Source organism: Anser cygnoides, chromosome 17 (genome assembly GCF_040182565.1).
Source record: "Anser cygnoides isolate HZ-2024a breed goose chromosome 17, Taihu_goose_T2T_genome, whole genome shotgun sequence".
Taxonomy (NCBI): Eukaryota; Metazoa; Chordata; class Aves; order Anseriformes; family Anatidae; genus Anser; species Anser cygnoides.
The window spans coordinates 5109434-5124461 of NC_089889.1; the positions used below are offsets into that span (position 1 = coordinate 5109434).

At 38.1% G+C, this 15028-nt stretch overlaps 1 protein-coding gene across 12 annotated transcripts in view; it reads left to right on the plus strand.

Annotated features, from left to right (window-relative positions):
• The window catches only part of TMEM132C (transmembrane protein 132C), a 211321-nt gene that overhangs the window by 149261 nt on the left and 47032 nt on the right, over positions 1–15028 (plus strand). For 9 of the 12 annotated variants that reach the window (XR_010825611.1, XM_066979274.1, XM_066979271.1 and 6 more), the window contains one exon: positions 7942–8125. The exons of the other annotated variants lie outside the window; for them this stretch is intronic. Coding sequence is in view for 8 of the 9 variants with exons in the window: in XM_066979274.1 (XP_066835375.1) it covers positions 7942–8125 (184 nt within the window). In the remaining variant the exon portion in view is untranslated. The remainder of the gene's footprint in view (positions 1–7941; positions 8126–15028) is intronic. 12 annotated transcript variants of the gene reach the window in all.

Below are 15028 nucleotides of genomic sequence, written 5' to 3' on the forward strand. Positions count from 1 at the left end.
ATTAGTAACTGGTAGATAAAGAAATCAACCGCTATTGTCAATAGCAACTGACGCATCTTCACTGGGCAGGGTAGTCTTTCGGGGGCTACTTCAATAACCAGGCCTTTCTACATCTCTTTGCCATTTTGATCGTATTTTTGCAGTGAATCTCTCTGAAACTGTGTTCAGGGTCTCCTTTCCAGTGATGTCCCTTGGAAGATTTTCAGTGCTTAAACACTTGCTGTCACCAAACGAGGAAAATACTGCTTACTTACGGTGGTTCTGGAGAGACTCCAGGACTGAGTGCATACTAAGTAAAAAATGTCCTTCTTAGAGGCAAGAATAGATGATGAATCCCTGAGAAAGCTTATTTCTTTACCAATCTGCCTACATATTTTGTTATCTGAAAATATAATGAAGACATTAGTAGGCTAATATCATGTACAAACTGAATGGAAAGTGAAATAAAAGTGTGAGATGATGATAGCTTAGTCCTGGGATTTGCACATAGCCTTTATCCGATGGCAGCAGTCTGAGGTGGAGGTTCACATGCCTGCTTCCTTTGCGAAAAGGGAAAATCAATCTTATACCTTGTGCCTGGATGTGATGTAGTATCAGAGAAGACTAATGAGCCTGTGATCTTGACAGCAACATTTATTAGTTATTAGTGACTCTAAAAAAATATTCTGTAAGAAATCGGTGAGATGTTGTGATCCCCAGTCAAGTTTCCCTTCTTTGGGGACTGTCTCATTCAACTTTTTGCTTGGCTAAGAGAGGAGCATTTCTGCTTTTCTGTATTGTGATCAGCAACATGACTTTTGCTGTTTGTTGAAGATAGCAGTTAACATCGCTGACTGAGGTTGGCATCCATGAGCAGGGCTTGTAAAGAGAAGTCAGATAGATACCACATACTCTTAATTTTTGTTTGAGACTACAAGAAAAATAAAATCATTATTATGGGAAATAAAGGCACAGGAAGATCACATCCTAGGCTCTCTCTACCTTATGCCACTTAGGAAGTGCATATGCAGCTAAGAATTTCCCTAGCATGTGGGAGCTCTCAACATAATGCAGCAGTTCAACCACAAGTGGTCTTCTGCCTCTGTCCTACACGGTGTGGGATTGAACCCAGCTGAGATCATGGTGCTCATAAAGTTACTATATTCAGGTGTCTGAAGTGGTAGACAGACGCTGTTCTATTCTTTAAAGCTCCATGATGCCTAATTCCTATTGATTTTATTTTAGCTGTAAGGATCTGTATCTTCGTGTCTTGCCTGAGGTCATTAAAGGATGCTGTGGAAGAGCTAGGAAGTGAAATGAGATTTCCTGTCTCAGTCCAATACCTTAATCAAAAAGCTATGTTTTATATCACAGTTTATGACAAGAAAACTAAGAAACCTTATTAACTAATGCAGCTCTCATCTGGACTGTATGAAGAAATCAAGTACAGCATTATATCATCTGTTTAAAGATATGCATGTAAATTTTGTTATGTTGCTCAAGAGTTTGCTAAGTTATACCTCAGATATTTTCCTTTGAAGACCTTCATAATACTTTTAATGTGGTAGTTTTCTTGAAATTATGTCCTCCCTGTTTGTTAATTGCCAAAATAGATCATCCTTTTATTTCTCCTCTGCTGGTTTTTATGGCTTAAAGATGAAAGCTAGGCTAATATTGCAAATAAGAAATTTAAACTGTGTTTTGTGTAGAGCAGTTGGCATTCTTTAATTACCACTTGCTTTCTACACTTTTGCAAAGGGATTACCTTTGTAACCATTCTTATTAAGGACCTGCTGAAAGAAAGTGATATTAAGCATTTGTACTCCATTTGCTGATCAAGCCTTTCAGAATAGAAATGGATGGCTCAAGGGCACAGTGGTAGATATTACGGCATTTAGCTCACAGGTGACTAATTCAAAGGAACCTGGGTTGTTAATGACCCACCCTTTGTTAGAGCTGAGTGCTGACTATAAAAGAGAATTGATGTGTACAGAGCTGTGCGTATAATTTCATCATCTTTAAAATCATTGTAAGTCACTTTCCAGATCAGGTTCTAATTTTTGTGTTTCGTTAATTTTGGTTAAATTGCTGTAATCCATTATCCAATGTGGTTAGGAAGGGTGCAGGAGGATGAAGAAATTGAAAAGAGCAGGAATAGTGGAGCATATGTTCTGTACCCCATTGCAGTCTTAGTGGGAAGAGGCATTGGTGTGTGCATGCAGGTGGGAAGAAGTACAGGTCACTCACGGCTCCAGTTTGACCCTTGGCTTTTGATGAGAGCTCATCTCTGTTCATGGTGGTAACGTACTTCAATACGTTAATTTTAGTGAAGATAGGATGTGAAGTGTAAGTGGGGGAAAATGAGATTTGTACTCTTTTCATTTTTTTATGTCATTTAGTAAGTGCTGATCTTGCATTGAGATGTCACTGTCAAACTGGATAGTGTTAAAGAGGAAAAGAGTTGATAAATTTTCAGCAGGTCGAAATAGTCCCAGTTCCCTAAGGACTTTCAGTGAAAATCTGTTGGAATAAAGGATGGCTAAAAAATGTTTTTAATCTAGGTTTTTTAAAATTTCTCTTTTGAGAGCCACAGTAATAAATCAAAATTATTGATTTAGCCTGCAGCAATCTTAAGATTCACTTATTTAAGTGTCGAAAATTCTTTATTACTTGGAGCAATAACCCAACACTTTGAAATCTCTCATCAGAGACTCCTGGCCCACACATGTAGACAGACATTCAACAAAGATTTCTGTTTGTGTGTGGATCTTACACCAGCTGAGATCTCTACACTGTTTTTCTTAGTAAGTACCTGCCTTCCTTCTCCCACTGTGCCCTGAAAGCCTCTGCAGCACTGGCTTTGTGGTTCTTGCTTGGGGACTGAGCTGAGTGCTGGCCACGTGTGACCAGTTCAAGCTATTTCAGCACTGACACATCGAACATCATTCTACCTCTTACTAGACCTCTGCAGAGAAAAAAAAATCTGTTTTTCATTCTGGCATCTATTGTATTATCCACATTATGTGTCTGTCTTATGTATGGCTCGTGATGATGCCATGTTTTAAACACCCTGCGTTGAAGAGAGGGTTAAATATAGCTTTTGATACAGCCAGTCTTGGGTTTCCATGCAAGAAAAATTTCCTTCTGAGAGTACCAAAGGTTTGAATGGTCAGTAGTTTCAAATAAATGCTTATTATCATGCTCAAAAAATTCTAAAATCAAGAATCCTGGTTACATTTACACTAGTTGACACCAAAAGGGTGTGTTCATCCATCCATCTGGCAAGATGTGGTGCGTTAGAATCACAGAATCACAGAATATCCTGAGTTGGAAGGGACCCACAAGGATCATTGAGTCCAGCTCCTGGCTCCACGCAGGAGTTGCAGGGCAGTTTCTCCCAATGTCTCTTCTGTTTTGCCTTTAATGCATTTTTTATTGTCTTTCCATTAACAGAATATTTCTGGTCCATCTTCTTTTTCTAAAACTGTGCTCCTCAGAAGTGTTCACACAGCTCTGCAGCGCAGTTCCCCCTGTCCTCCTGGGTTAGTAATTTACTGTTAGCCTATGCCAGTTGTAAATTAGCAACCCCATCACCAACTTGCTGGCTCAGCTGCTGTACCCAGTGAGTAGCATGTAATCGCTGCAGGCTGCTCCTGCAAGGGAGTGGCCGTGGGTTCACTGTGCCTCATGTAATGCCTATGTGCTCAGACCTGGAGCAGCTGTTTAGCAGATCAAAAGGAGTCCTTACTCCCTTTTGCAAGTGCATGGTCCAATCTAGCCATGAATGATTAGCATATTTATAAATCAAAATAAATCCAGAGAGTGAATTGGCCCAGGAAAACTCTCAGTCCAATCAAATTAGACTCATATATCCACCCCAGAGCAATTTCTTAGAAGCCCAGCCTTCACGAAGCTTCATTTGCAATCTCTACGTGCTGTGTACTTTAGAAAAGTTTTATAATTACTTGCTGTTCCGGCTGCTGAACAGTTCTAAATGTTAGATATTAAGGAACTGCTGTTTCAGTCAGTGAACAAGCTCTGAACATTAAATGTGCTTCATGAGAAGTTTTTTTCTCAGCCATTACACATCTCTGAAGGCATATTTTTTTTCAAGTGGATGCTTTCCCAGCTGTTGATCATCTCTCAGTTTCTTGTGTATGAAGAGAGAAGGAAACTGATGGTAGTGTGACATTGTATAAAGGTTTTATTGCTGTGAGAATGAGATGGGTGCATTACTTACAAATGCAGGCATTGAAATAATTATGCGGGTCATCCTGAGAAAGTACCAATAAAACCTTTATTTTGTTCCATATGTATTTTTGGCTACTGTGCCATGTATCTTACAGAAGAAATATTTAAGCAATGTTTTACAGAATTCTGCACAAAAATTTTGGTACTATTTTTGATATCTACCATTAGAGTCTGATACTTTGGGAAGAAGAAGCCTGCCTGTCTGCTCAGACAAGAAGATTTTTGGCTGAGGTAGCCAAAGTGCTCAATGAGAACTGGAAACCGAAATTAAGCAGGTGTTTGAGGCAGTGTTGTAAATGGCAATAGCAGTGATTTCTTCTACAGAATAGCTCAGCAGTTATCAAAAAGACGTTTCATGTACTGAATGGTGTTGAAATTTAAGATTCACACACTGAAGACCATTTAAGACTAGAAACAAGTGCTATGGTTCTCATTTCCATTGATAATGAAATGATGATGCAGTGGTTTTCCTGAGATTTGGAAAATCACAGAGAGCTTTCTTACCCTATAACAGTCTTCCACATGACCTTGTGTGTGTCACAGCCTCTCCTTCATTCCTTGTATGCAAAATTGAGATTGCTATGTCTACAGCGCAATGGAGAAGAGATTTAGGAGTGTATGACCCTCAAGACCCTCTACAACAGATGGTATATAAATAGAGCATGGGCAATAAATCCCTCATTTTAGCCCGAGAAGATCACATAGTGGCAGATGTAACTGTCAGTGCTGCAGGAGTGATTCTTATAATTCTACATTTGGGAGAAAGGAAGTCAGCTTTTGTCAGACTTTCTTATGGTGGAGTTAAGTGCTTTTTAGAGATACAGGCTGTTTCTTGTGGTTCTAGTGAAGATAATATGGATGAGAATGCAACTAAGGTAGTAGTAATCAAGTGTGATTTACATTACAGTTGTAGTTTGCCAGCACTCCAAATGTGTGTGTTTATTTGTATAATAGATGAAAAATGTTGAAATTTTCTTTGATTACAATAATCCAAGTAAGTATGCGTCATGGGTTTAAAGTATAAAAACAAAAAGATGTACTAGAATCCTCCGGGTATTATTAGGCTGGAATAAGACTAGAGTACTTTCACATATAAACTACAGAATATTTATATATGTATGAGATATGGAATAGGCATCCTGAGACAGTAACTTAGAGAAACTATGTCTACACTGAGAGCTGACTAGTCCCTGTCTGCTACTTAATCTCTGGAGCATTTCCCAAATGGGGAAGTAGGAAGTATGTAAGTGTGCACTGTAGCCTGCATGAAGTAAGGTTCATGATGCATGAAATAGCACCTGCCATACTGCAGGTGAGGTCAAGAATCATGTAAAACAGATGTCATCTCATCATATTTCCTGTGTCAATCATTGGATATCATGACAAAGTTGTGGGGATACCTAGAAATGGCAGCTAGAGCAGGCTGTGGTCTGTCCACATTGGAGTTAAGTGTGCCATCAAATGTTTAATAAAGACAGCATACCCAAAGTTTTTCTTCGGGGTATTTCTGCTGGAGAGCTCAAAGCCAGGCTCAAGTGTGTGCCTGCAGGTAAGCAGTATAGACAGTTGATGAGCAGAACTCCAGGCAACTCTTGGAAAATGAAGTAACAAGGAAAAATAGGCGGTGTAAATCAAGAGCTAGGAGCCAGAAGGAGCTGATCAGCCCTCACCTATGGCAATGCATCAGGAATCAATGGGCTGGCTGGAAATGAGCTCTTTCCCACCTGTAAATTCCCACCTATTGCTCTCTGGTCCTACCAGCAGAGTTGTGGGATTTTGTTGTAAAGCTACACGTTTCACATCTGCTCAGAGGCTATTTAGAGAATTGTAGACTTCTTGATCAGGGAGACTTTCCAGACATATATTCACTCTAAGAGCGTCTCTGATGTGTGCAAAAATTTATTCCCTATTTAACAAAAGTGAAAGCACTGAGATAGTCAATCAAAAGTAAAAACTTTTTCTCTGTCAGTCACAGCATCAGATCTAGAAATGGTGAAAATAATGGCCTTTCAGGTGTCATTAATCTAAGGCATAATGGTGTCTTTAAGAGCTAAATGAACGCTGTAGCTCAGGTGGTTCAGATATCTTTGCATATAATCATGCTTTCAAATAAATTACAAAGTTCAATCCAGTATGTATTCATTTTGAGATGCCCCAGAAGTGTGTAAACTACAGTTATAACAGTTGCCTTGTATTTACAAGCTCTAAGATTTATTTAGTAGGAACTCTTCAAAAGGGAATAGGCCAGTCTTGAGTTATGAATTGCTAAACCCATCCATCTATTGCATTACCACACAAAATCACTCTTTAAATGCATGGAGGAAGTATGCCACCATTGCAAAAGTGTTGCGATGTCTCTCTTTTTACAGAGAAAAAAAAAAACAGCAAGGAAATAAATTTTAAGCATTAGGCAGTATTAAGACTTTCCAGGGTAAGCCATCCAAATGAAATCCCATAATCAAAATAATAATTATCAGGGGAACACATTTACTTTCAAAGTAATCATGCAAAGTAAAGCACAAAATATGTCTTAAGTAATAAAATGGTGATTTCTGTTCAAGAGGTAAAAAGAAAGTTTAGCATTTCAAAATATAAGTGCTTTTTACATGATCAGTTCTTGACAGATTTTCTCAGAAATGGACCTTTGTGTATTGTACATTAAAAAAAAAAAAAAAAAACAGAGGAAAAAATTGAAGCTGTTATTTGGTGAGTACATCCAAAAGTGTGATGAAGCTGGAACTGGGTTACAGAAGCTAGGAAGATGCCCATCTTTCCCTTACTTTTGAAATTATTACAGCATAGGGTTTGGTAGAAGTACTATGCTGTGAAATATCAGAACTTTCTATGATACGGAAAGACATTTGGAAAGCACTGGAAAAGTTAATGTATATTTTCTGATGCATGTAAAATATCTATTTATTTTTAAATTAAAGTAGCAGGTAGTCTAGCAAATTTATTTCGTATACTTTTATTTCTGATTAAGTTAAAGAAATTTAAGGTGAAAGAAAGAATTTCAGCCTGTCTTTCCTGTTTATTATTCAAATTATCTTATGTTTCCTGAATTTAGGGTATATTTTACTTGCCGTAGCTTTGTTCTTTCTGTTTGGTTTCAGTTGCATGTTTTTTTAATATCCAGAACATACTTCTAAGCTTAAAATATTCTCTTCATTCTGCCATTTAACCATGTTCATTTTTTTAATGGCTGCCTATATGCTATATATATATATATATATATATGCTATATATATCTACTTCAGTTACACCAAGTTTGATTGCTAAGGATTTATACAAATTTGGTGACAGGGATGTACAATGAATCTTGTTTGTCTTTTTGGCTGGGCTAATTCTGGGCTGTTTGTCATCATAAACTGCACTGGGCTTAAGTTTGGCCAATAGGGGTCAAATCCATCTTGTAGGATTGAATTATACTTACAAAGGTCATAATAAACATGTAATGGAGTAAGTATGTTTTTCTTTCATCAGACAGAAAATCCTGGGTTTTATCCCCCCACATAGTGTCCATAGTAAGAGCACCTGACTCATTTTGAATAATTTCACTTTGTATACTCTGAAGAAGTTGTAGATTGGAAGGGGCCTTGTGTTATATCTGCATATAAATAGCTGCATTTTCTAGTAGCTAATATGATTCACTTCATTTGCCATCTTCAGCAAAAGTAATAGCTCTTGCCTTTCCCTGTTTTCCTCTTTCAGAAGTAACAGTTTATTCAATGAGGTCGTGCAGATGAACTTTGAAATAGCCAGTTTCAGCAGCCTTTCTGGAACGCAGCCCATCACCTGGCAGGTGGAATACCCTCGGAAAGGGACAACAGACATAACCTTGTCTGAAATCTTCATCTGCCAAAAGGATCTTGTTGGAATTGTTCCATTGGCAATGGTAAGAAACTGTTTCAGCATGTTGCTCCATCTGATCTGTATGTGGTCTGAGAAAACACACACCAGGCCTCAGACAGATTTGCAAGGGAGGGCTCTCTGCCCTGCCTCCCATTTTATAGCTTTATAGGACGACTTGCTAAAATCATGCCCATGTTTAACGGTTCATAGACGTCACACAATTTCAAACCATAGAAGAAAGGGATGCTACCACTTTAGAAATCTCTCTCAGACTTTAAATCTTGAATTTCTGCCATGCACAGTTCCTCCAGGTTACTAGTTGTGAGCACATAGCCAGGTAGATTTAACTATCCATTTCTAATTTTGCTGTTACAGAGCTTGAACTTGCAAGGTCCCTTGAGCACCTTTTGCTAAAGAATAAGTTGCTTGGTCCTCAGTAGGCTGAGGCTGGTACTACTTTTGCTGGCCTTTTCCGTAGTGGTTTAAGAGACTGTGTACATGCTGAAGTAGGGTCTGAGCATTGATTTTACACGTCCTGAACATCAGGAAAGGGAGAGGCACAGAGCTGCCAGATAGCTAGAACAGGATCAAGAGTCAATTAAACAGAGGAACTGGAAGTGCTACAGTTACTCAATGTTAGAGATCAGGATTTGGAAGAAGAGTTAGACATATCCATCCCATTTGTGAATTTTGCCTCTCCTGTGAATAATCTTGTTGGTGGAATCCTGGCAGCCTTTTCTTTGAACAATGTTCTATGGTTTGCAGCAGATAATTAGATGAGCATTATTTCCTGGAAGTCCTAGTCTTCAGTATATTCTTCCCCTTTGAAGAGTGAAACTGCTGCTCATAACAAATGAGGTCATGCCCAGCAATTTCCTGAGCCAAACTCTGTTAAGTCAGCAGAAAACCTGTGCTGCATTCCAGATCTGAGAAGAAAATAATTGTCCTCATTACTGGTGGAGTTGAGCAGGGAATACATATTTGAACTTCCGTCTTCTAAAGGCTGAAAATGTGCATAAGGAAGTCTTTTCTAGTCAGGTTTTATTTTGAGATACCTTCTGTAGCTTCCAGTACCAAATGACAGACGTCTGTCTACTGATGGACTTAACATCTCTTTCTTATTCATTTTTTGAAAGAATTCACCAGCTTCTTTCTATATTCCATACCTGAGGGAATCAAGATTTTCTTAATATTTCATGACAGGGTCTAATGCCTTTGCACTTGCATAAAAGGTTCAAGCTTTATGCCAAGACTTATGTCTATTCCATATTAAAATTAATCCACTTACAAGGGTTATTCTAAGAACTGGAAGTCTAAATTAATGAATTTTGTCAGGTATAAATCATATAAGGTGAGATCCTTTATTCCCATCAGATGTACTGTGGGTTTTTCAAAGGGTTCAAACAATGAAATCATTAAACCTTTCTCTTTGCAAAGCTTTCTTGTGTTTATTTATCTCATTTCTGTAATTTGTGATAACACTTGGCTGGAGCCAAAATATACTGTGTTAATAGAATCCAGTTGGGTGAGATGCCAATGCAAAATTGGCTTTGCTAGCAGGATATTAGTAGATAAAGGGAATTTTCACAGTTTTCTGTTAGCTAAGGCTGCAGATCCAGCCAGGGTGCTTTCTTCATTTAGGCATTAATCGCTAGCTGAGCTGATTACCTGGCAATTCTCCTGTTCAGAAACAAGAGCCACACTGAAAAGAGAGAGGGGGATACTGTATCTACTGAGAAGTCAGACCACACTCTTTATCTCTACTACACACTGTAAAGCAACCGCACATTATTGTGCACAGAAATTAGATCTCAATGTTTATCAGCAAGTGTGTTTCATAAATCCTCTAGAGGGTAGAGAGGATTATATTGATTTAAGCATGGAGTGTTCCTACAGCAACACTGCTAACATCAAAAGTAAAATCTGTCATTCAGAGTTTATAAAGTTGGCCAAAAAAAAAAAGGGGGGGGGGGGGGAGGACCGGGGAGAGAGAAGGAGCCATTGCTATTGTGCTGGACTAGGATGTGGGATTTCCAAGATCTGACTGAGTTTCTGCCATTGGTCTGATGGGCGTCCTAGTCAGTCCTCTGGAGATGAAAGCAGCAAACTTTTGTGTGTCTTGTTAATGATATAATGGTCATCTGTGACTCACAGAGTAAAGCATCTCTCATGTGAGCCATTCCAAATTCTGAAACTTATGAAACACAAAAGATCTTTTATCCTTTACTGGCCTATGACTGATTATGTTACAAAAAGAAGATGAAAAAGAAGAGGGCCTTCAAAAGATTAGTGGAATTGATGCTACAATATTTTGGATTGAAAGAGATTGAAGAAACATTGCCAGTAAAAACTGAACCTAAAATTTTAAGAGAGCCTTACAGATTTTGGATCAGTAGAGCAAGTTGTAGGATGCAGCTGCTGAAAAATCAGTGGAAATTCATCATACAATCAAAAGAGAGGATTTTAGTAGAATCCAGATTCTGTGTGCCTAAGTATGCAGCTAAGTAGTATGTACAAGTAAGAAGCAGCAACACAGTGATGCTGCTACGGTGAACGCAACAGTGAAATAAAATGAGCAAGAGAAATATCAAAGGTACTGGGCTGAGAATAAGTAGAATAACTTTTTCCCAGGGAAAAAAAAAAAAAAAGATGTAAATTTCAGGTAAGTATATTTTTTCCTGCGCTCAGAAGTTAATCAATCTGAGTAATTTTGGAGGACATTTCACCATTCAAGGTATTTAGAGAGAAAAATGAGACAGAAAAGTAAAGAAAATGTAATTCTAACCACTTCTGTTGCTTTCTAACTCTCAAATAAGAGAATTTATTTATAATTTATTTAAGTATGTACTGTGGGGAATGATGCATCATAAATGGATCCTCATCACACATATGTAGTACTTTACCAAAATCTTGAGTCTGACACTTGGTGTAACCATCCACTCCCTGTACCTTTCATGCAGGCTGCATGAGGTTCTCATCAAAGGATGAGATTAAATTTGTTTGTTGTATTTCCATCATTGAGTAGCAATAATTAACAGAGGCAAGACGTGTTAAAAGGTAATGTCATTTATTAGACCAACTGATACAGATGGAGAAAGAGAGATGCTATTTCAGGCACACAACCCCTCCTTCAGATCTCTTACCTCACTTACTTAAATCACAACAGCTGCAAAATACTACAGCTACAGAAACTCAGGCTTGTAAAATTCAACAATTAGGGGAGATAAAAAAGAAAATAAAAAGATCTTTTAAAGCAAAATATATACCACTGTTTGCTGACAGGAAAAATCTATCGCAAAGATTGAACCTTCCAGTAGAGAAATCTACTGTCTGAGTCATGTCCTATTCGAGCATTTCTGATTTCATGTTACTTGTTGCAGGATCAATTAGAAAAGTGCTTTCATAGGAGCTTAATTAATTATCTGCTAAGCAGCTTTTGAAAACCTCTTCAATTAATCACACGTAACCTCAGAACTTACCAATTAAGGTGTACAAGGTTGGTTAATTTACTTCCCCCATTTTCCTCAAATTTCTATCCTGTCATGTGCAAATGCAGCCAACTATATTGATTTTGCCACTTGACTAGATTAAAAAGAAAAAAAAAACGGAAATTTTTCACGTTTGTAGCATTCATGCACACATGAATCTCAATGAAGAAGTCTATATATTTGTGTTAAAGATTAGGCCATGTGTTAGAAAATCGAGCAAGAGATTTCTTCTCATGCTTTAAGCGTATAATACAGATTTTAATACCATTGAATTTTGCTTTGGGATAGAACCAGGTAAAAGACTTATTTATAAGTTCGTTTCTTGATGCCAGTAAGGCACGTTGGTATTGAAGGATAACTCCTTCTGGAAGGTAGATTGATGAATCAGTGGTTTAGTGTTTATGCAAGACAATCTGGGTGCCTGTATATGGAATTGCAGTGGTAGTCCTTAATCATATGGATAAACTCTTTTTGAATTAGTTGATCTCTAACTGTGACTTGCATGAAATCCAGGTATTTAAAGTGCTGAAGTATAAACCTGATGTCAGGAGCAGAGTTCTTGTCTGAATGTACTCCAAAAGACATTTGTCACCATGGGAAGCCATGTAACTTGCTCATCCATGCATATTTCCTCTTTAAAATGACTCTAATACTAAACTTCTGGTAGGTCTTTCAGGCTTCATTCATTCAACTCTATAATCCATTGATAACTGCTTGCAAGCAAATTCAAGTTGGAGTGGTTCTCAGGCATACGTGTGCGCGGTTGCTGCTGTTTCACACCTCACACACTCAGAAGCTTGTCTTTTCTCCCAACAGCATCAGTGGGTCTAATAAAAGATATCAGTTGTTCCTACACACCCTGCCTTTCTAGTGATGTAAACTGCATCTTTTCTTTCCATAATAACTGCTGGTTAATCCAAGTTCAATTTTTTTTAATCCAAGTTCAGAATTGTTACACAGAATACCCTGGCAAACCCAGCAATAACGTGGAGCTGAGAGTCTCCTCTGCTTATCATTAAGCAACAGAGTTCCACGCATACTTTTTGCTATGTACTGAGTTGTTTGGTCTCCAAGTGCCTTTCTTTACATTCAGAACTCAGTGTAATGGTGGTTCTGCTGCAGAAGTGAATGGACATTTAAGACAAAGAGCTGTGACTCAGACGAAAATGCTTTTTGACATTTTTATGTATCCTTGTTAACTTGCTTTCCATTAAAACACAGATGACTGAAAATTTAGCTTGCAAGGCAGCGGTTGTTATATATACACTTATATGTACGCCATTCTCTATGATAAAGATTTTTTAAGGTATTTCATTGCAATGAAGGGAAACTAAGTCCCTATATTACATTTTAAAATATGGGCCTAAATAAATAGAGTTCTCTCTGCACAGTCTGCAATTTCACACCATAAAGCTCCATCTATTTCAAGGTCACAGAAGTGCAGGATTCTCACTCCCATTAGTCTTTGAGTCTTGAACGATGCAGGAGGCAACAGGCACAGCTAGGAGTCATACGGTTCAGGAGTTTTCCAAAGGGCAAAATCTGAGGCTATCTAAACTCATCCATTTCCCAGTTTGCTTATCGCAAGCAAACTAACAGAAAATCTGCATACTGAACTTTTCAGCTGACAAATATTGTCTCAGATAATTAAATTATGAATCACATCAAATAAATAACATGAAACAGATTTATTTCATGTAAAAGCTATCCTGTTACTATTAGTAATACTAACAAATTAAATGATCTGTGAAGCCCTAAATAATACCAAGAAGTAAAAATTTGTAGAGTTTAGTTACAGGACTGTGTTCTGAGTGAGAGACCAGACTTAAAATCTTCTGATGCTAGGGCAGAAGCAGTAGCCCAGATCACTTATATGCCTACCATTTCCCTCATGGTAGGTTACAGTCTTTTAAATGAGGGTAGCATTCCTTCATTTAGGTTTATGGTGAATATAATTTCACTAAAGTTTGTGTCATTGCTCTATATTTATACCAGATGAACTCAGGAGCCTGCATACCTGCTTGTAATTTGGCTCTGTCACATAATGTGTTGAGCTGTGACTTGCTATGCATATTGATTAATCTTATCTGATAAGACTTGGCTCTTTTGTTGTCTACCCATCAGGAAACAAAAGTGGGAAGAAAAAAAAAAAAGATGAACTGTTGTACTGTTGTCCATTGATTCTAACTTGGCCAGAAGATGCAAACAACATAAAGAACTTAAAATGGCTCAATTTAATAGTCCCTTTTAAGTCCCAGTCATCATTTCTAAAACCACTGCACTTTTGATTCTAGCTTCTGTTTTCCTTTTCTTTGCTATGTTCATATTCACTCCTACCTTTTGCAGGAAATGAGAATAGATCAATAAGGCTATCTCAGCTGGCTGGAATTACTTTTTTCCACTGGATCGAGTTATATGTCATTTTCTATGCAGTGCAACAGCATATATAGTTTCCTCTTTCAGCATCCCTCATATCTGACAATGCTGTTGAATAGATTACTTGGGAATTTTTAAAAAGCTGGGGAGAGGTGGAGCCAGCCAGCTTCCAGATTTTTAAAGTGTTCTGTAAAATATCTCTGCCATATAGAGAACTTTTGTATTTTTTGGCCAATTCCCCTGCCTGTAGTAGAGAGATGTCAATACAAGGCTTAATATATATGCCGCTCAGCCTTGACAAAAGAGAAATTCTGTGAACCAAACAAAACTTTGCAGATCAGCCAGAACGTGCAGTGAGACAGCCAGCGACTCAATTACTGGACTTTTGCTGTTATGGTAATACCTAAATGCTGCACAGGCAGATGACAGGCAAGTCAGAATCCTCTCTAGAAAATTTTCAGTCCACAAGTCAAGATGATGAAATTCAAGGTGTTCAAAGGTGGATAAACTGAGCTCCACGAAGGGCAAAGTATGGACACTGAGACACCAGACATCACACCACATTTACATCCTAACGAAGCAGGAAGTAAAGACTTGAGATCCCCCAGCCTGTCTGTTCTCGATGCCAATCCGTCGTGCACGTTAGAAGTCTTCTGGTCATGGTCTCTTTCTTCTGACAGCATGGCACAGTGCTGGATGCTTCTATGCTTCTTCTCAGCATTGGAACCTGGCTAAGTCCTCATTCTGCTGCAGATTTCTTGGTATTGGTTCATGGTACTGCATGTGGAACTTGTCAAGCCTGGAGATAGTTTTGTACTTATGATATATTGGGCTAGATATGAGGGCTGCTGTAAGTATTGGCTCAGGTTTATGATACCAGTCTATCGGAAGAAGACATCTTAAGTAACAGTTTATATTTGAAATGACAGCTGATTAAAATTCTGATTGTTTAACATAACCACAAAGTCAATTTCACAGCTGCCACATGCATGTGAGCAGAGACCATGCAGAGACATAATAATGAGCCAGCAGAAATTGAGTTTTGGTCCCAGATGATGGTGCTTGAGAAAGACAGTCCACGA